A 21346-nucleotide genomic window follows, 5' to 3' on the forward strand; every position below is an offset into this window, starting at 1 on the left:
CACTGGATAAATGTCCATACTTGTGGAGTTGATTAGGACACTCAGCAGCCTCTATTAATCCATAAAAAAGGACGGGAATTTGGGAAGAACTTACCGTAAACCACAGAGGATCTTGTCTCTGCCCATCTCGAGCTGGGAGGTGTTTTCCTCATCACAGCTCTCCAGGGGTGCCCGCAAAGATCAGGTTCAATTGTTCATTTGTCTCAGGCACACTCCTTGACTGTAAGCCTGGAGGAGGTTCTCCTGAAAGTCTTCACAGCAGGGGAACCACAGACAAGGAGAAAGTTTGTCCCACCATGGAATGCGGAAAGGCTGCTTCCTGTCTTGCTAGTCCAAACAAATAATACCAGAGAAAAAAGAGAATGATTCAATTATCGTCCATTTCTGGCCATGAAGCCTGATAACCAGGAATAGAGCAATTAACAGCCTGTTTATGAGACCTTAAAAGGCCTGCAGCCTAACTCTCCTCAACCTTCTGGGACTTTTTTATCCTGGTGCTCCAAACCTACAAGATGACTGGCAACATTCCGTTGTACCCATGTTTGAAAGCATTGGATTTGTCTTAAACAATGACATGTGATATGATCCATTTAAAACCCACATTTCATCCCAATTATTTGTTTTTAATGTCCAGTGGGAACTATGACAGCAGATTTTCCAACTGATAAGAACCACTGACGGTCCATCATTATAACATTATAATTATTATAACATCTAACTTTGCAAAAAAGGTTTGCTGGATATGTTTCCTGTGCAGATTCACTCATTTACAGAGGAATACACTTTAAAGGTTCACAGAGATAAATGTATTTAGTTTCAGGCTTTATTATGTGTGTTGTGACATTTTATGACTGTCGAGCTAAAGGAGCAAAGGAAAAAAAAATCAAGAAAATCATGGGAATAAATGCAATAGTAGTAAATTTATTGAAAAACATACAACCAATTAGACGAATGGTGATCGAGAAATATGTAACAGAACAGAATGGAAGTGCATTTTTCGAACTTTTTTCCATTTATACCTTTCATCAAGCGCACTGCTTCACTAACAAACATTTAAAAAAGAGGCATTGTCTTCCATGAGCAGGTTCTGGAACACAAGTAAAGACAACCTAGCTACAATCACTACAATTAGAAAATGGGACTTAAAATATAACATAAAAAAACTTAAAATGTTCTCTTATTTTACAAACTATGTTCACTTCAGTAATAAAAATGAAAACAAAAGTAAAAACCTTTGTCAGCACCATTTTCTTGTTTGTGTTTAAGCCGTTTCAATTAACTGGGAAAATATCTGACAGAAGCTGCAGATCATCCAATTTATGCAAACTACAAAACACCTCAATTCCAAAAAAAAAATGGTTCATTTTTGCATTAGACAGATTTGCACTGGCCAAAAAGGCTCCTGTAGTGCTGCTGTCTTTACATTGTTTCATTCCATTATGAACTAGGGTGGCAGATCTCGGGCGATTGTTTATATACTAAAAACAAGGAAGAAGTGACAAAAAGTGGCAACGTGGTTTTAAAATTCTGTTATTTTTGGAATGGTTGATGTGACCCCAGTGGCCAAACAAGAGAAGTACAGACGTGCTGCTGTTGTCTTTGCAAAAGACAACATAGCCTCAACATATTTATGATTCTTCAATAGAAGCCTTTTAATAATATGAACTGACAATTTTCAAACAACATAATGCACCTTTTACCTTCCTTTTACGTGTAAATGTGAAGACAGATCTATTGTCTCGCTGATGTGGCGGCAGTTGCCGCCCCCTGGTGTTCATGTTGAAAACGGCAAGTTCTTTTGGGGTTTGTGCGTTTGCTTCATTTCTTGAATGTTTTTAATGAGCAGAGATAGTACGAGATGACTAATAAAAGTTCAGGCAGGATAAAAACAGGTGTTGGGTGTCCCTTAGTCATTAACATGTAGTGAAAGTAAACATGAGGCGAGTTTTAGGGAGGACTGGAGGGGCTGTTGGAGGAGCTGGTGTCAGGAGACGCACTGGGCTGCTGCTGATCCTCTGGGGTGCTGTCTGCCTGCAGCGTCGCCATAGCTGCTGATGAGTATCTACATTTAGAAGAGCCGCATTCACAGTTGAACACCTTGCTTTTGACTTCCCAGAAGTGGCTGCCATAGTCGAACCTGAGAAATCAACAGAAGAATTGGTTAGGGAAACTATTTAATGGTGAATCGAATTTCTAATCGCATATTGTAGAAACCAATAAACCAACTAAACTTTTGTATTTAACTTGTATGTTAAAGAGAAAAACTATGACAACCCAAGAGTGAATTATTATAATTATATAACATAAATACCCAAGCTCTTCTCCAGCCTTGATGTTTTCACTAGCAAAAAAGGCGATGTGTGGAAATCGAAGGTCCTGGTGCGTTGTGAACACTCGGCAGGCAAACAAGTTGGGCTCACACATGTGATTAAGGAAGCGACTGATGTTTCCATAGAAACGGGCATCAATGCAGTAGAGATCTTGAGGCTGTGAGGGAGGATAAATGCAAGACGATCTAGAAAATATGCTACGAGTGAGAAGTCAAGAGCAGAAATGTGCGAGATCAAATCTCAAAAGTGAGTGGTTTTCATCTTTTTCAGCAGTTTTTCCGTCTCAACATGTGGATTACCTTGTCATCCAGGCTGAAGAGGTACGCATCATTCTGCCTCATCTCTGCTTCGGCTTCAGAGATTATTTCACCTACGTACCTGTTTGAAGTAGGATTAATTGTCAGAAGCTGATGAGCTTAATGCTGATGGAATTAACAGGTTTAATTCAAACATACTGCAGTTGTAAGATAGTCCGCTGGAAGTTATTCCAATAGAGAAATTACTCCAAAAAGAGCAGAATGATTCATTAGATTTTGGTAAGAATGAAAAACTCATTCCTAAAAAAATTGTATTTCCCTCATAAATACATGATGTTTAATTCCTTGACGCCTATATTTCTTATTGTTGAATGCAGCTTGAGCCTTCTCGCCTGTTTCACCACCAAAATTTGCTTTGAATACTTGTAAATCTGCTGAATAAAGCTTCAACTTTGGAAAAAATACAAACCAATTCCAGACATAAAGAGCTGAGTGTGCATGATTAGGATTGTTTTAACTATTTCAATTCCAATGAACAGTATCGGAGAAATTTTACCTTGAAAAGTACTCAGAAATTAAAAGTTTCATATGACTAATCTGGACATTTTTTTAAATGATTTATTACTTTCCACACAGAAAGATAAGAGACCCGATTAAAGACATTTTATCTGATAAAAATACTATAGAAGAAGAAAGTGAACTTACTCGCACACAAAAGTTCCCTGTGGTATGTCTTGATGTGCGCGGACACCCCAGCCCTTCTTACTGGTCCTGAAGAGCTGAAGCTTTGTCCTGAAAACACACAAACAGGATGAGATACACGAGATTGGCTCCATTATATAAAAATGAACAGCAGAGTTGAGTAACGCTGGATATCGTTACTCTAAACACATGCTCATCCGTTCCAGAATTCAAACTAAATGACAGTAAAGGCACCTGAGTCCATTTTGCACCACTCTGTTCTTACAGGTCCTCCAACAAGAGCACGCATGGTTACACTCAAATATGAGAGGTGGCTCCTCACGGCAGAATTCAGGGAGCAGTCGACCAGTCTAAACAGGAGAAAAATAATATTAAGTATATCCCTGTGCTTCTGGTCAGCTGCGTCAGTGTGCTGTATAGTTCTGGATCCAGTTAAATGAAGGCTGACGTGCTAATAAAGACCTTCCCTCTCACCTTGTCATACCAGCAGCGCAGGCTGAGTTGTCCACACATACAGATACTTGTTGAACAGTTCTCCTTACACACACAGTACTGCAGGCCATGGGCAGCAACACAAGGTTAGACCCAGTATTTCATAATGTCAATATATCTGTTAAAACAGGGGGGGACCGACCTGCATGTGAGTAATGTTCCTGTCGATGTTCATGGGGGACGTGACGCAGTTCTCAGGGATGTATTTGTAACCCTCTGGATAAGGTTCACTGTCCACAGAGTTAACGCAGGGGATGGGGACTCTTTCGTGACCCAGGGCTATGTCACTGTGAGCATGGGAGACGACAGAGACTGTCAGAGATCTCAAAATGAAGATCGAGGTGACGTCATGGAAATAAAAGGTGCAGTTCTTTCTGCAACGATGACTCTCATGTTCGACCTGTGGAGGACTTTTTCCTCTGCTTTGTCCATGCTGCTGTTGCTGCCCCGCTCCTTCCTGCTGGCCTGCAGCACTGCCCAGGCCTTTGAATTGTGGCCGCAGCAGTCTGGGGGAGTCTCTCCCTCGCGGTTCCTCAGAAACACATTAGCTCCTCGACTTAGGAAAAGCCTGTGGATTTTTTTCATTTTGGATAAGTTATTTGGCTTTTTATTTCTCTTAAGGGCACAAAGCCCTTAAAATGTACATGATTCTTTACTTTTTAAAGGCATTGACTCACGTGACACACTCTAGACGATTCTCCCGAGCAGCAATGTGCAGAGGAGAGTCTCCGTGGATGTTAACTGCGTGCATGTCACAGTTGGCATCCAGGAGGAGCACAGCAATATCCACACAGCCTGAGAATGCTGCCCAGTGAAGGCAGATGTTCTCCTCCTGGTGCCAAAGATTAGAACAATATATTACTGTGGAAAATCTGTCAACCACAGTCTGAACAGGCTTTGTGGCGAACCTTGTCCCTGATGCTGATGTCAGCTCCTTTGGACAGAAGCAGCTTCACCTGGTCCACATGTTTGTATTCTGTTGCCCAGATCATGGGGGTCCAGCCTCCATCATCCTGATTCACAATCACATAAATGGCACCGTTAACTGTGCAAAATAATTACCGTAGCTCAATATAGTCTAAATACGATCAAAACTTTGCCAAGACTGTTGTTAATGGGAAGCTTTGTCAATGTATTCCACAGGAAGGAACACTAAATATGAAGCGTAAGCAGAAGTTAAAGTTGCATTTTGGGGAATAACTGCACACAACTGAGTAAAACTTAAAGCCCCACATTACGTTCTCTTCATCCCTCAAATCAGTGATGGGCCAAACCCCTGAAATGTGAAACGACTGTACTGACCTGGCAGTTGATGTTGATCAGCCCTGTGAGGAGGAGGTGCTCAACGATTGCGTAATGGCCAGACTTTGCCGCTAGGTGGAGACACGTGAACCCCTCAACATCCTGAGAACGGAACAAAATGTGGGCATGATGACATTATTCTCAACACGCAGTTAAAAACTTCGAGTTTACTGACTTCAGCTAATTTCATATATAAAAATAAATAAAAAATAAACAAAGGGACAAGTAAATTCCAGTGGCATTTCCTCAGGTTTACCTTTTGTGTGGCATTGGCTCCCGCTCTAAGCAGGTACAACACAGTCGCCATGTGGTTGTTCTCACAGGCCTCCATCAGTGGTGTCCTATGATCATCATCACATATGTCCAAGTTTGCACCAGCCTAATAAAGAGAATGTAAAAGAATATTTAAATATAAAAATAAAAATCCCATGAAAAGTCCCGGTAAGATATGGACAGTATAAATGCTTTCTTTCAATAAGGTTAAGCAAAAAAAAAACAACAAAACAAAATCAATGACAAGTACTCTCACTTGTACAAGCATGTGACAGATGTCGCTGTGTCCTCCTTCAGCTGCAGCATGGAGCGGTGTGCGTTTGTTTTGAGATTCCATTTTAAAGTTTGGGTCTATACCATCGACTGGATTGTAAAGAGAATGAAGATATTTCACCATGAAATACAACCGTGTCAGGAACCAGACGATGGAATTAGAAGCTCTAAAGCGATAAGAGTGACGAGACATAAATGTGCGATTATACCCAACATGAGGAAGACTTTTTTGAGTTCCCCCTGTTTGGCCGAGTGGTAAAGCTGCTTTGGATGAAACCTCAGTTTCTTCGGCCTGATGAAAGCGCACAAGGATTAAAAATGAGCCACTCAATTATCCTTACAAATTCTGAACATGGCTTCCAGAATTTACTTTTCAGTGTCCAAAGCAACCAGGATGCTCTCCAGAGTCTCCCGTGGTGGGCCTGCAGGGACTGGAGCTTGCTCTGTGGTTCCCGATCTGGGCGGCACTAATGTGAAGCTGGACGACCCAGGAAGAGGAGAGATGTGGAGTCGATCAGGCAGGAAGTGTTCTGCTTTGCTGCTGACTTCAGTGTCCACCGCCAACTGCGATAAGCTGAGAACAAATGTAGACAGAGATTTACAGATCATGAAACTCTGTGGATGAAGACTTCCAGAATGTAGGACTTGATTCATGATTACACCAACGTCCGACCACGTTAGATGGCTTACATGTCAGTAGTGGTGTCTGCACGGCCCTCAGGAACCGCAGCTGTGGCGCCTCCGTGGACAACCACAGGTGGGACCGTGGAGGTGGTATCAGCTTTAGCGATGGTGACCTCCTTCGCCTTGCTGGCCTCCTCGCCACAGTGGGGACAAAAGCTCTGCCCTTTCAGCACCGAGGCACAAGCGCGATGGAACCGATGGGAAATGCTGATGTCTGGTTGACACTCCATGAAGGTTCCCTGTCCAGAAAAACAAAAGAAGAGTTGTTAAAATGACTGCCCGCAACATTTACCTGCTCGAGAAAAACTGACACTCACTGAAGATCTAAAGAAAATTATAGGAAAGCTTCGCGCCTCACATTCTCTTAGTGGCAGCTCCCTTTCGGAGATAAAATCATTGTCTTCTGTGTTTAATTAGCGGTCCCGACACAAATTCTCCATGATACTGGTGAAAATGTGATTCCATTTTAAAACCCATCCGTTAGCGCCATCTGCTGGACGTAACTTGACAGTAGCAACTATTTTCACAGTAGCCCTGTGCTCCCCGTCATAACACCGTCCTCCTAATGTATTTATTAGAAAGTTTTACTCTTGTGTACACATGATCAATGCGAGTCTGACCCTTGAAAGGTCAGGTGTGTACTTACAGCCCTGCAGAAAAAGCCACAGCCGGGGCAGCACTGGTGCTTCACCATGCCATTGCGGTGGTCTTCGCACAAGACCAGCAGCTGAACAGAATTGGATGGACGCATCATTTCATGCTTCAATATGGCGCCTTGGCAGCGAATCAGCTGTCCATCAATGCTCTCTGTGGCCATGCACTTCCTGTCTGCCAGGGTGAGGATCTCTCGGCTCTTTGGCGTTTCCATGCGACAGCTGCACAGGGGAAGTTCCTGAGCCTCCTCGATAGATGATTCCAAAGATTCTAAAAAAGGAAGTGCAGGTGCTTGGAACATGTATGCCAAGATCAATTTAATTCACTTAATTAGCAGTTTTTTTGACATCAGTGACTAGCTGGAACGTGTAGATAAGAGAAATAATAACCATAATAACCATCTAAGGTCTCAGAACTTCTGTGGAAACCTCATTAGGGGGGAAATAGTGAGCATGGGGCATGTTCTCAAGTCAATCTCACCTTTGATTTGTGAGGGCTCCAACAGCTCTTTGCTCTTACTGAGGTTGACTGGCTCAGCTGAGGAAATGTGTGTGTATTCGCTGCTCTCGTCTATCTGTGCACGAACTGGAGGCTGCGACTGGTCCATTGCCTCTGAATCTGAGCACAAAAATCAACAATAGTCTTAAAATCCAGACCCCAACCCTAAAATCAGCCATTACTCCATTATTATTCCGCTATTTCTATTTTTTAGATTCTGGAAATAAAGGTCATGGAAAAATTCTTTGATCTTAAACAACATCAATCTTTCAAGAGGAGTTGAGGTTGAAAACCATGAGAGATTCTGTGTGATGGAGCTCAGGTGAGCAGCTGTAGTCTCAGCACAGGGATTAATAATGTGAAAATCACCTTTGGCCTTTATCCTTTTCTTTCTTTTCCTTGGCCTGAGCCAAGCACTGTCTGCTTTTGTTTTCTTCTTTAATTTCTTCTTCAAACTCGACTCTGAGCTCTAAAGCGGAGAGAATTGTTCTCAGATATGGTGATAAGCAGGAAAAGAGAGACAGCTGCTGAATGTCAACGCCATTGGCTTGAATAACAATCTTGCTTCCTACCAAATCAGACTCCGTGCCCTCCTCCTCTGCCTCCCCGTCTCCAGACTGTTCCGACTCCTGCTCTTCTCCCTCCTTCACCACAAACAGAAACAGAGAATAATTCTCTCACTCTGAGTGAGTTTTATGGTGGAAAAGACCCATTTTCAAAAAATGGGTTGCATGTAGAAAAGGGTTCTCTGTTCTAACCTGAGAAATAGGTTCAGATGTTTCCTCTACAGCACTAACGGGTTCTTCCGTTTCCTCAGAATCTACCTCCTCAGACTCTTCCTCATCTGATGCATTTTCAATCTTCTCCCCATTTATGTTCACCACCGCTTCACTCTGCACAATAAAAGCGTAAAGTTTACATTGTTCTTGTTTCCTGCTTCACTGAAAGGTTCTTATATGGCTCCAGATATTTGTCATGAATCATTCAATTATATGACTATCCCATTATTTGCTATTGGCTGCACATTCTAATCCTGAAACATATTGATCTATGGTAATAGCTTTTCTAGTAACCGGTAATAGATGGAAAGACTATCGTCAGCTGTAAGATTTCTCACAAAAACTAAAAATAATCATCCCAATCATCAACATTACTCATCACTTGGTACTGGCAATAATGCCTGTTCTTAGTGTTAATAGTTCTAATGCAATTAGCTATTTTCCAATAGCATTAAAGAGCTTTTACACCTCAGAATCACCTTTTATTTTGCAACAAAATGACCCTAAATTCAAGATTTACTTGAATGCTAAAATGTAAGGGCTTATTATGCGTGAGATTTAATTTTTAAATAAATGTGAGAAGCAGACCTGTGGACTCGTGGCAGTCTGTTGTAGTTCTTTAAATATTTCCAGCACAGACTTCTGTCTAAGCACTTTGGTTTTCTTTTTCGGAACTAGACTGTATGTTCCCATTCTCCTTTTCTTCTTACGCATTGACAACCCTCCTGAGATAGAGCCTGCAGCACAAGAGAAAAAATAAGGTATATTTAAAAGGAACCCCCCCCAAATTTTACGCAACACTGATCAAATAATAATGGGACATTTTTCTGAGGTTGTTTATGGGATCAGTCCACCTAGATGAGGTTTAGCTGAGGCTGGAGGAGAAGCATCTGCTGAAGGAGCCCCTGGTAAGGCTGAGGAAGCCTTTTGTGCTGAAGCTGCCGTATGTGGTAAACTCTGAGGTAAATGGTTCTGATGAGAGGACTGCAGCGAGGATGTCTGTGTGTCTGGGGTGACATTCGTCTTCATTTTGGCACTCTTTGCTTCTCGCAACTCCTTGTTAAGCAGCTGTAGGAGAGAAAAAAATATGCATTCATTGGTACTTTGTTACGCAGGTCTGGGTTACAAAGGAAACATTTATTTGATTTTTTTTATAATATAGTCATCCTTAAATCAAATTTTAGATGTGATACTCTTCATTAAGTGCCAGTTTAACATAGTGGAAAGGGAAACAGTTGGTTTAATGTAAGTGTCGGAGTAGTAGTGAACCCTGATTAATGTGTAATTTGCTTGTTTCTAATTTAGAGGACAGACCAACATATATTATAAACACAAGATTAAACAAATCAGCAAATCTGTGACTGGACAAAGATCAGAGACGGCCCTCAAGATCCAATAAGGCAGTAAAAGTATTTGAGAGAATTTGTGGAGGGGTCTGACCTTGATCATGACTTTCTTTAGCATATGCCAAATTAGTCAAGTACAGCTTGAAGGCAGAAAAAAGAGGGAGGAAAATCATGAGCCTGCAGTCCAAAGTCTGTCAGTACTCCTAACAGATCACAACCAGAAAGGAAGTGACCAAAAGGCATGAGAACTGAGGCTAAGCTGCCAGAATCAGAAGCAAAATGGAGGAGTGACGGGTGAAAGCCTTTAAATGGGGGGCCAGTCCTGTCACAAGAAAGAGTAGGAAACTATCAGCATGGAGCTCGAGAAAATGGGAAGCATCCTTGACATCAGCACAGAAGGAACCGCTGGTCTTTCCAAAGACAGAAAGATTAAGGTCTTGTAAGCAGAGATAGTACAAGTCCGAGTACATGAAATGCAGGTGGATGCATTAGCTCAACTAAAACAGGCCATTGAAGTCCAAAGGCACCCGAAATAACACCCCACATAGCTTGGTTGCACGTCGATTTACGAGTGCATGCGGATGCCAATCTGGTCTGTGCGATCTGCACAATATTTGATTTCTATTTTGCTGACCTGGTAGCAGAAGCATCCCAGGGAGCAGCCTGCTGTGCACGGTAGCAACCAGTAGGAACCTCAGCGACCATGGCTAATTCTTTTTGGAGCGACAGAGACTTCTGGTGCTGGTTACCAACTTTACACGTCACTAAACATCACTGCTGTTGATTTAGCTGTGGGTGCTAATTCACGGGCTAACTTCTTTATGGATCATTGTGGTGTGACATAAAAGGTCAACCGGTGAGGCCCAAGAACAACAAAGTAAAACATTGCAAATTCAGCTGGGGAGGCGGCTTAACTCCTATACTCCTATATTCTCTATATTCTGACTACTACAAAGCTGCATTGCATAAATTATTCAAGCAGGAAGTTTACGTTGCAAGTTACTGCCTCAGTCCTACCATACCTAGCCAGTTGAAGTGCATGTGAGCACCTTAGTCCGACTGATATCGTCGATATTCCTGTCCACGCACGTAATATAGGAAAGCACATATTGCAAACAGAAATCAATTTGCTCCAGCATGTATATACTACACAGTGCATGTGCCCATGCACCACAACCGCCGCCCCGGCGTACGACCCCAGAACAAAAACAACCAAGAATACTGCGTTCCGGTGCGCCTCTCAAAATACACATGACCAAGGGGGTGTAGCGCGGATCTTCTATGCACTATAAGTAAAGCATATATTACATATGAGATGAGAAAACATATATACACAACTTTCTATTATTGGAAATGTGGTTCTGCTGCCTGGCCCATATTAACCAAACAACGAAGAGACACATATCGCCACCAAGTGTTAAAGAGGAGGACTAAAGTTGCACCTAAACTAGGCCAGGGAACCCAATCTGATGAGATGCCAAAGTCCAGTTTTCAGCAGAGATCGTTTAAGCTGCTTATATAAACCGACTGAAAAGTGCTGGAGACTATTGTAGTGCTTCTAAAAGTAGTAGCTCACAACCAGATGGACACAAGGCATCCCACATGGAGACAGATGTTGGATTTAAAAGGGATACTTGAGACCAGCATCAGCATAAAGTCTCAACAGAATTCCTTGAGAACAGTCTGAAAGCCAATCAAGGACGAGAGAACAGTGAGGTCAAACTTTAAACTTTGTTTGAGCTCAACCGAGTCACTCCCAATTAGGATGTCCTCAAGCATTCCCAGCATGAATGGCCAGTTCGCTGGTGAAAGATTCCATATTGATAGAGCTAAAACTTCCTGTATTAGAGGAGCCCATTAAAAGCCACAACACTTAACTAAAAGACAAGGAACGGGTGCATTAACCAAGGCTGGACACAATCAGAGGTTTTAGGAAGGATTACCTCTGCTCTCTCAGTAAAATCAAGCTTTGGTGTTCCTCATTTGGCCCCAGTTCATGTGGCTATTGAACTTGTATAAAGTCCTCTTTACTTGAACTAGTCAGTCTAGTCAACGTGAGTAGAGCAGCATAAAGTGCTGAAGCAAGGCTCATGACACAGTTATAGAGGCCACTGCTCTACCCTTGCCACCAAAATAGCCACCAGCCATGAGTTAATAACCCTATTTAATGGCCTTTTGACTTATTGGGGCTTATCAGAAAGCAAAAGGGGGCCTGATAAGATGACCAACAACAGCAACCTGGCAGAAGGACACCAGAACAGAATGCACTGCCAAGACTTTAGACCTGGGAAAATTGTTGTTTGAAGAATTTCCTCTCATTTAGACGGATATTGGGTAAACTGATATTCTGAATGGAAGCATTTAGCCACTATTACCTGGATGGTAGGTAAAGCAAATTAACTAGCATACATGACAATGCAGCAAATGTCTGAGACTCATGATATGCACTGACTGCACATGAAGCTACATACAGTTACAAGAAAAAGTATGTTAAGCCTTTGGAATAAAAATGTTCTGATTTTCATCTAAGACCCAATAATAAACCAACAGTCTTTTTAAACTAATGCACCACATACTTATACGTTTCAATTGAGCACAACGTGTCAACAATGATAGTGCAGGATGGGAAAAAGTATGTGAACCTTTGGATGTAATGACTGTTTGGTTGCCCTCTATTGGCAGCAATCAGCTCAACCAAACATCTTTTCTAGTGTTGGATCAAACTTGCCCCATGGTCAGGCAGAATTTTGGAAATTCCCTTTAAATTAACTGATTCCCTTCAGCAACATTCTTGTGATGTGTGGTGTAAACCACCTAAGGAAGGGGGGGGGGGGACTGAGTTATTCCAGGAGGCAAACTGTCATCCATTGAAGCCATTTTGACGTTTATTTACTTATGTGCTTTGGATCGTTGCTGTGTGGCACCACCCATGCCCGTTGGTGGACAGATGGTCTCCTTGTCTTGATGAACTTGCCCCCGGGGCACCAAAGCTGCCCCAGATGATGATGCCACCATACGTCACAGTCAGGACGAGGTTTTAATATTGGTGCGCTGTGTAAATTTCTGTGGGTTTTTCCCCCACCACGAAGGCATCGTAAGTTCCTTCCAAACAACTAAATTTGGGTTTCATCTGCTAGCTTCAAACCTGAAGGAATGGTCAGACCACAGTGGCTTCCCCCAATTAGTTGCATTCTCGTTTCATGGTTTACTTTACTAATTTGTCAACAGAGATGTTTGTAAATAAGTCTGTAAGGCTTTAGCTGATGCTCTGGGATTCTTCTCTACCTTTTTGAGTGCTTTCTGCTGTACTCTAGGAGTCATCTGTACAGAATCACCATGCTTAGGGAGAGTAGCAACAGTGTGGATACTTTCTCCGTTTAAAGACTCTCTTTCCAGCTTTGTGTAGGTCAATCATTTCACTTTGTAGGTCTTCTGAAAGCTGTTTTGTGTAAGGCAAATAGGCTTTGAATCCAGGTTCACATACTTTTTCCAACATCCACTGTGGATGTCATGCTATGTCAATAAAAACATTTAATTGTAGACAGGGTTTGTCTATTTTGGTGATCTTCAAGGTCAGATCCCATTGTATGACCAATTTAGGTAATTCCAAAGGGTTGATATATTTTTTTTTGCAAATGTTGGGATTCTTGGTCCTTCTCTACCAGAGGGACTTTTATCATTTACCCAGAAAAAAAAACACATACTAGTAAAAATAAGCTTCTGGCCAACAGTCTACAGCACCTTCTCCCACTTCTAGCTCTAGGTGATTAGTTGCAGCAAGTAGATTAGTTGGCCTATATGAATTGTATTTCAATTTTATTTAAAAACATGATCGAAATTTGATCAAATGTTTCATAAAATTGGAATTGGATTTTTAATGTACTGTAGGTCCTGACACTTTGATGGAAACAAAACCCAGTAAGAGCTGCTCAAGAAGCAGATTATGAGACGTACGGGCTACTTCTGCGATGTATTAAATGACTGGATTTTAACCACGCTGCGGACATAGACAGCAATAATCAGGATAAGAGAATACTATGGAATTGCCCACAATGCCCCACACTGATGTATCACCTTTTGTGCTGGGCTCACAGCAGGTCTGGACATGGTCTTTCGTGCTCTGTGTACTGTTATTGTTGCTCGAGTCGTTGCAGGGGACAATGATGTGCAGTTATTAGTGTCTGGTGCCCCTTGTCCCGACGAATTCCCCGTGCCATGGTCAGTCTGTCGTGCGCCTGAACTCTGTGCACACCCAGAGATGTGATTGGCCATATGTCCCCCTGCTGCTGAGCCCGAGGGCGACCAGTTAGTCCTGTGGGGTGTAACTCCCATAACAGTTGTTGCTGTGGAGTCGCCTTCCTGGGGCAGCTTTGTAAGAATCAATCCATTGCTTCCAGTAACTGAACCGTGCGGTGGCTCCGTGTCTACTGCGCCATTCTCGTTCACCAGTAGCAAAGTCTTGTTTGTTTCAGAGCTATCGTTTGGGATCTCATGTCCGATGTCATCACATTCTGTTCCGTTCAGCAGTGCCTCTGCAGGAGGGGATGACACATGCCTTGCTTCTTTGTCTCCTATGAAGGAATCAACCAGAAAAAGCACATTTAATTTAAAGACAATCACTGGTGCCATGTGCATTCATTTAAGATGGTGATACCTGGCTTCTCCTCTTCTGGATCAAGATTGTGTGTGGAGGCACCCATATCCACGCTGCCCTTTGCTAGACCAGCAGGCTAGTGAGAGGGAAAAAAAGTGTATTTGCAAGTCAGAAAAAAAACATACTTGAACTTTTTTAAATGATAAAAGTATGTCGAGATATTGAAAATATTTTTAAAAACGCTCAGCTTTTTGGCAATTGTTGTAAACTAACACGGTGGTGGGTAACATGCAAGTCAAAATATAAAGCCGATATTCCTTACAGACCGAGGTGACAGTTGGTTGATTAAAAAATAATCCTGCTTCCAACTGTGTGAAAAGGTTGAAAATGGCAGCAGCTGTTTCAGTTTGCATCTGACAAATCAACATTCCAAAAAATACTCAAGCCAAAAGAAAGAGGGCAAATACATACAGTTTCATTGTCTCTATTCCCTTTTTCGGTTCTTTAGCCAACAATTAGAGAACTAGATTAGCTGGGGGAGCTTCAAAAAGAGCTCCACCGCCCGCTGTCTGCCTCTACACAGACGGGAGAGCTTCAACAGCCAACACTCCTGGGCCGCGCTCCCCCTCAGAAAATAACCCAAAGCTGATGATCAGAACAGTCTTCATACGGTTCTTTAATGATCAAACGTCTAAGATACGTTGCTACTTCGTTCTGCCTCTGAAGTGCAGCCGAATAGTCCTAGTGAAGCCTCGTGTTGTGATCTCTTCAACTTCACATGACTCCTGAATAAAGACTGCCAAGAACAGGAGTTGTAAACTAATGAGCAGCAAAAAGGCTAACTTCCAACAGAAGTGTACATCTATACATCCTCTAATTTTAAGATGCATGATACAACCTGCGTGCAAACAGAACCCACACCTTAGGGACGCTTTGGTAAAACTGATCACTGCTAGTGCCTCAACCTTGTCAAACAACAAGTGGGCCGAGAAGCAGCCTGACAGCACGATCGCTTGGTACATCCCAAAGAACACCAGGTTTGGAACAGTCCTCTGAATTACACGATCTAAAGGAATTTAGTGAGCATATGATGGTCAAGACAACCAAGAGACTCCTTCCTTCCTTCTTTCTTTTGTTGCTATTAAATAAGGAATATTACAAAACCGGCCTCATTCCTCCCCCTAGTGTTGGAAATTGGAACCTGAAAGCTGGAGACCAAAAGGAGGGGGGAGGGGAGGCAGAGAAGGCAGTCTGCAGATCTCCGCCATTTCGCAACCAGATTATTTACTGGCAGTGTATGGCCATTACAGCTCTTTTCCACTAGATGGGGGAACATGGGGTGTGGGAGACCTGTGAATGGGGATATGGACAGAGCAGAAGACACTTCTGAAGGAGAGGCTACGATCTGAGTGCTGATCAGGAACCTGGAGAGGTGCCCTAGCGATAGAACAGTAGAGCCCACCACAAATTTGGCTATGGCTATTTTGGTATGCATTCCCAAAGGAACCTTAGGTGAAACTGCAAGTTAGCTCTTCAAAAATATCTTTTCGATCTTTTAAAAGATCGTGTTGAAATATTATAATGCACCAATCATTTTGCACTGACAACACCTTGAGAAACTGGGACGGTCAAAAGAGCTGCACGTTAGTACTACTCTACACCATTAAAATGAAGGTGCCTTTGGAAAACATAGAGGTTAGGATTAGATGCCAAAGAAAACACAAATAAAAGCCTTTATACTACCAGCTACGTCAGGTGACACACCCACTTAGCATAACATGAACAGAACAATGGTATCGACCGTCCCTCAGTGACAAAGATGAATAGGTTAATCATTTTATTATTTTAAGTATTGCTCAAGAAAGGCGTGTGCGAAAAAGACATGTAAAAATATTCTTAAAATAGAAAAACCAATACAAACGCTGCTGGCCTAAAGATGAGACGCGCTAACAACAGCCTGCTATTAGAGACAATTCTTGTCACTTCCTCAAGTGACCTCTTTTCTCAAACCAAGAGTCTCATCTTTACATCTTTACATCAGATAGAATAAAGGAGCATTTTCTAAGAATCTGTACTTTGATTCAATAGGATTAATGATCTATCAAAATCTAGCTTTTGAGATGTAGAGTAAATTGATAAATTATAGCTGGTCGAAAGACTCCAAACAGGTGCAGCTGAACATGAGAGTATGCACACTGCAGCCTCTTGTGAGCCTTTGGATTGATAGGCCGCCTCTGTATTCTCCTGTTCCAGTAAATTCCTGAGCGGGCGACAGATCCAGTCACCACAGCCCTCATTATAAATGAACCAAGAGGGGTCCACGCAGGAGGGGTCAAGACAAAATCAGTGGAAAGGAGGCTGGACCGGAGATTTCCAGATCTTCAAGTCAGTAGACTTCTCATTATGTATCGAGCCACGTCTGCTTTGCCTCCTATGAGTGCTCCTGACAAGGCTGATGTGCAAATCAATGAGGAACCCTTTAGGTCAGCAGGATCCACCACAGCACTTCTAAATGAATATGATGGAGTACTGCTCCCCAAACATTAAACATCAGTCCAGCAGATTTTCTGGAATAAAGGCTGGCCAAGCAGCAATACAAGCAGCAGCAGGTGCTTTGAAAATACATCTGGAAAACCTTGAAACAACATCACTCAGCAGGAGGCTTAAATCAGATGATTGCAACTTCAGTATGACAGAACTGAGAAAGAAAAACCATGCATCTCCTGAGATACAGACCTAGCCATTTACCCAAGAGTGGTGAATTAAAAGCTAGCATGTCTATTCCTCTGTCTCCAGGAAGCTCCATACCTGCTTTCTTCTCATGGCCTCTATTGAGAAGAAGAAGGCGTCAGAGTGGGTGAGGGAGAGTGTGTGAGAGAGAGAAAGAGAGGGAGGATAGAGAGAGAAAGAACGTGTCGAACAGATTGTTCCTCTTTTCCTCTTCTTTCTCTGCATGCACATTCACCTCAGTGGTCATGTGACATAGTGGCTCCCTCTGCCGGTGCTCTTTCCAAAGGTTTTCTACAGAGCATGCTCAGACAGTAAAAACGAAGACCAATCCATTTCAATCCAATGGAACAGATCCATCACCACAAACACTCGTGTAGTCTTACTTTGCTTGGCCATTTTCTACCGGATACTTCAGGTGTGTAGCATTACATCCTTCCCTTGATCATTGCTCCCTTTTGCTGTTATACAGTAAAGGTGACCATCATCACAGCCAAGGTGAGCAGCCGCCACGCCATATCTGAGAGAAGGTGACGGTCGAGGGCTTCAATGATAACGCTGCCGCTGCATCCAACCACTGAATATTAACCCCCTTACATAAAGGGTCTTGGAGATGGAAACACAACTGGCCTGTTCCTCCTCAATGCTCTGAGTGCAATTGGAGTTGTAGTTGAGGGACCAATCTGTTCCAGATCACCACTATGCAAGTCACTGCTGTAATCTCTGTACCGACAGATAATTCAAGGGCAGAGAATTTCCCCAGGTTGTGTAGAGTGACCAACAAAAGCAAAATTTAGTGACACTTGTAGCAACTAATTGAAAATGTAAGAATTGAATTCAGAATTGATACCAATTACACCAATACTATGGCTCCAAAACATAATCTGCACATTAAACTTGCTCATGGGGTATCACAGAGCCCTCCTGACCACCTGCAGATGGATTCTGGCATATCACTAGCCTAGAATTTGTGTTAAAGACAGGGTCGTGCTTCATGTTGTAACTAAAAACAAACTGAAGATTGAATGAGGGCTGAAGCAATTATCCCTACGTATCTGATTCATAAATCTATCAATGCACATTTTAAAACTCAAACTAGTTCAAGCAATATTCACACTGTTCATTGTAAGACAATTAAACACACACTGTAATGTCGAACTGGTACATCTGTGTTACAAAAGAGCAGGAAGCATCACAAAAGCACAGCCACTTGACGAAGAGGGTTGAACACAAGTGAAGTCACCGTTAGCGTGGACCCCAAAAGAATTCTTCAGCTGAAGCCCAGTAACGAGTGTATTCGTACAGTAATGGTGGCAACAATGTTGACATATTCTCATCCTGAAAAATTCAAGACATCCAAAGGGCATAAATTCTCACAGAAGTTAAGAACCTCAATTTTCCAACCCCCCACCCACCCCCCACCCCCCAGGAAGTAGGCAATACTAACAGACTAGATCTCCTCCTTTAAAATACACATGGGCATTTTATTTTTCCATTTTGATTTTGCAGGGTTTCAGGTTTAAATGTGTGTGCTTTAAAGCATGTTAACAAGGTGCTAAACAAATTAATCAGACCACCACTCAATGACCACCATTTATGTGTCAGTGCTGCTTAATAAGGAGATTACTGATTCGTAAAGAAGTTATTATATCAAAACATTACTGTTGTTAGTGTTTATTTATGTTTATGTTGTTAATGTTTTGTTATAAAGCTGAAAAAATGTAGTTATTTACTTGCAATCCTAGAAAAAAGCTTGTATGGTAGATGGTTATATGCTATTGTTGATTAATTCCTTCTCAGAGAATTTCACTGTGCAAACCAGAGACAATATATTAAAGATTATTTTTCAAAATATACTTGAACAAGGGCTAATAAGTTTATCCAGGTTGATATTTACCCAATAAATGACAATAGCATTTTAGCTTGAAAGATTTCTAAAATTATACATGTTTTCTTTCTTTTATGACAGGTGGTCTATTCAAATTACATATTCAGATCACACCCATAAAAATTAATGTATAATTTCCTGAACATTGGATTATTCATAAATTGCGGGGAGGGAGTCTTATAAATTCCCAAATCCCCAACATTTGGTGGGCAGGGCAGTGCTGGTCATATCGATTTCTTTTAAAAAGACACGTTCCTTCGCCTTTAGAAAAGCAATATTTGACACTGAACCCTGGCTGTGCCTCCGACATCTAAAAGCACTATCAGTTCAACCCAGAGACCCATTAGCCTGTAATCTATACATCAATGGAAGCAAGTCTGGTAAGTCAGGAGCACAGTCGACAATGGTCCACAAATAAGACGTGTAAGCGTGGACAGCAGTGAACACGGTAGAAGCCAGGATGCATATACAGCTGTGCATTACATGCAACTTTACAACTTATTTAAGTGGATGAACTATTCACAATTCAAGCATAAAAAATGCCACCTAGTACCCCTTGTAATTGTCATTCTACTCGCTTTTCATGTTGTTGGAATATGCACATTTCCATCACATTCTAATTCAGTCAAATCCCAATTCAAACAGTGCATTCTACTTTTGCAAATAAAGAGCACAATTAACCATTAATTTATGTCAACACTGTGCAAAACCACCTGCAGGAAAAACAGCACAGGCGTCAAAAATGGTTGTGCCATTTTTAAGAGTAACCGGGGTATGTGTTACGAGACACCAGGGCTGACTTCGTTCAGGATTCGGACAGTCATGATACATGTCAACATTACAGATGTAAACTTTACAGAACGACTGGAGAACCCAACGCTTTTAGGGCGACCCCTGTTGAGCTACACTACATACCGTATCTCTAAAAAAGACAAGAACGCACGGCTCACACTCCTAAATGAGGCTGAAACCCATCTAGTTGGCCAGAAAACTTCCAACGAATACCCGATAAATGATTGAACAAAAAGAGCATCACAAGTCGGTTTAAGTGCGACTGTCAAATGTTTACAGTGGGAGGTTTTGAGTACCAGCTGCCTTCATTTGCCTGCATCACTTACAGTATAGCTAAAAGATCTCAAGAAATAACAAAAGAAACGATAAACCCACTAGGAACAAGCGTTTTGAAACGAATTACTGAGCCACGACTATCTTGATTCAGAACTATATCTAGTGAGAGAATTAGTCGCGTAGATTTAAAGAAAGTATGCACTGTCTGCTAGCAGCTAGCTAAACACCAGCGTCCAAATTAGCCACCAGTAAGCCGGTGGCACACAACTCGGCTAAACTGCGTAAAGATGTTGAATGAATCGCAATCATATTTATCATTAGTCTAATTTAATGCGCTAAACTGGAAAGAAGCAGGACAGTGACTTAGGGCTGCACCATGAATAAACAAATTACGGAGCAGAGCCCGCAACCCGCACGAATGAAACATTCATGTTCCGGGGCGCAGCATCTTCCTGCACATTCAATTACCCTCCAGTTCAGCACAAAAGCAAGGCACTGTGGAACAGCAGCGGGGAATTCGCGTCATAAAGACACAGCGACGCCGATAATTCGACCGTTTAACGGGGTGTTTCTGACTGTCGAGGCGATATAGCTTCGCAACTGGCCGGAAATCAACGTGAAACTAGAACAAGCTCGGCATAGATAGAGCTCTCACACTCACCTCGGGTGCAACCGAAGCCATGGTGCCTGGACGTAAACTCCGCCCACCTACGCTTGCGTCACATTTATTGATTTTTAGGCGGCGTAGAGCCACAGTTGGCAGAGCGAGTCAAAAACATGGAGTTCATCAAAATCTCATGGCAGAAATGATCAGACTGTCATTGACAGGCGCGTCAATGTAATTTAGAAATACGAAAACACAAATATATGTGTGTATGTAATGCAAGTACGGAATACAAGTCCCCCATCCTCATTTCTCAAGCTCACGTCTGCTATTCAATGCCATTTTCAGATGTCAGTCAAGTACAGATGGGGAAAAAATTAAACAAATGCTTCGTATTTTTAAAACTAATATGGCAATACTTTTACTAAATTAATAACTGAGATAGTACCTCTGAAGTGGAGTGTGAGATGAAACGCTGATGGTAACCATGGCTCCCACCAGAGTCAATGCGCTGTTGCAGTAGTCCTTAAAACATTTCATTTTTAAAAGACTGTTTCCAAAATTGGTGTTTAAAAAGCTTTCCTCTGTGATTTTTTTTTAAATATTTTTGAATAAAGAAGACTAGGATGATGCTTGTGACCCAACCATGTACTTTAATAATGTTTTTAATAGTTTTTGCCCTGAAAAAAACCTACAGACTCCAGCAGATACAGATAATATACAGTGGAAGGTGGAAAATGCTGATCAAGTTAGAGAAGCTAGTTGTTTATATTTGTTTTGTGTTTGTTTTTTCCATAGACAAACTACATGCAAACTACAGTTTTCACCTTCGTCAAGGAGTTTATGTGACAGATGCCTTTATCAGTTTGATTACG

General features: G+C 42.0%; 2 protein-coding genes across 6 annotated transcripts in view; both read right to left on the reverse strand.

Moving 5' to 3' along the window:
* cacna1bb (calcium channel, voltage-dependent, N type, alpha 1B subunit, b) overlaps positions 1-263 on the reverse strand; it is a 103413-nt gene extending 103150 nt beyond the window's left edge. Inside the window, 1 exon segment of the mRNA XM_057018007.1 lies at positions 95-263. Coding sequence (XP_056873987.1) covers positions 95-152 — 58 coding nt within the window. The 5' untranslated portion in view covers positions 153-263.
* A 638-nt stretch (positions 264-901) lies between these two features.
* Positions 902-20590, reverse strand: ehmt1b (euchromatic histone-lysine N-methyltransferase 1b). Of its 5 annotated transcripts, XM_057018010.1 has the most exons (27): positions 14656-14678; positions 14507-14552; positions 14245-14320; positions 13665-14161; positions 9099-9312; positions 8833-8981; positions 8224-8358; positions 8038-8109; positions 7835-7934; positions 7448-7585; positions 6960-7237; positions 6320-6552; positions 6000-6203; positions 5839-5921; positions 5613-5719; positions 5340-5462; positions 5084-5185; positions 4690-4794; positions 4459-4613; positions 4182-4349; positions 3924-4068; positions 3764-3841; positions 3524-3639; positions 3293-3379; positions 2630-2708; positions 2312-2487; positions 902-2137 (listed from the first exon to the last, which is right to left on the reverse strand). In XM_057018010.1, the coding sequence occupies exons 1-27, from the start codon at positions 14661-14663 to the stop codon at positions 1948-1950; spliced, it is 3864 nt and encodes a 1287-aa protein (XP_056873990.1). In that variant the 5' UTR covers positions 14664-14678; the 3' UTR covers positions 902-1947. The 5 variants fall into 5 exon arrangements, with proteins under 5 accessions (XP_056873990.1, XP_056873992.1, XP_056873988.1 ...); XM_057018012.1 differs by lacking the exons at positions 14507-14552; positions 14656-14678 and adding an exon at positions 20529-20590; XM_057018008.1 differs by lacking the exons at positions 14507-14552; positions 14656-14678 and adding an exon at positions 16993-18272.
* Between the last annotated feature and the right edge of the window lie 756 nt (positions 20591-21346).

This window comes from Takifugu flavidus, chromosome 20 (assembly GCF_003711565.1).
Source record: "Takifugu flavidus isolate HTHZ2018 chromosome 20, ASM371156v2, whole genome shotgun sequence".
Classification (NCBI taxonomy): domain Eukaryota; kingdom Metazoa; phylum Chordata; class Actinopteri; order Tetraodontiformes; family Tetraodontidae; genus Takifugu; species Takifugu flavidus.

What these genes read in the sequence shown, in the direction of transcription:
- ehmt1b (XM_057018008.1), bottom strand. Translation starts at nt 17,145, where the DNA reads ATGTGCATGCAGAGAAAGAAGAGGAAAAGAGGAACAATCTGTTCGACA. An exon ending in CTCAGCTAAACCTCATCTAG is followed by an intron (nt 8,982 to 9,098) that starts GTGGACTGATCC and finishes CTTGTGCTGCAG; the next exon opens with GCTCTATCTCAGGAGGGTTG. An exon ending in GGAGCCCTCACAAATCAAAG is followed by an intron (nt 7,238 to 7,447) that starts GTGAGATTGACT and finishes TTCCTTTTTTAG; the next exon opens with AATCTTTGGAATCATCTATC.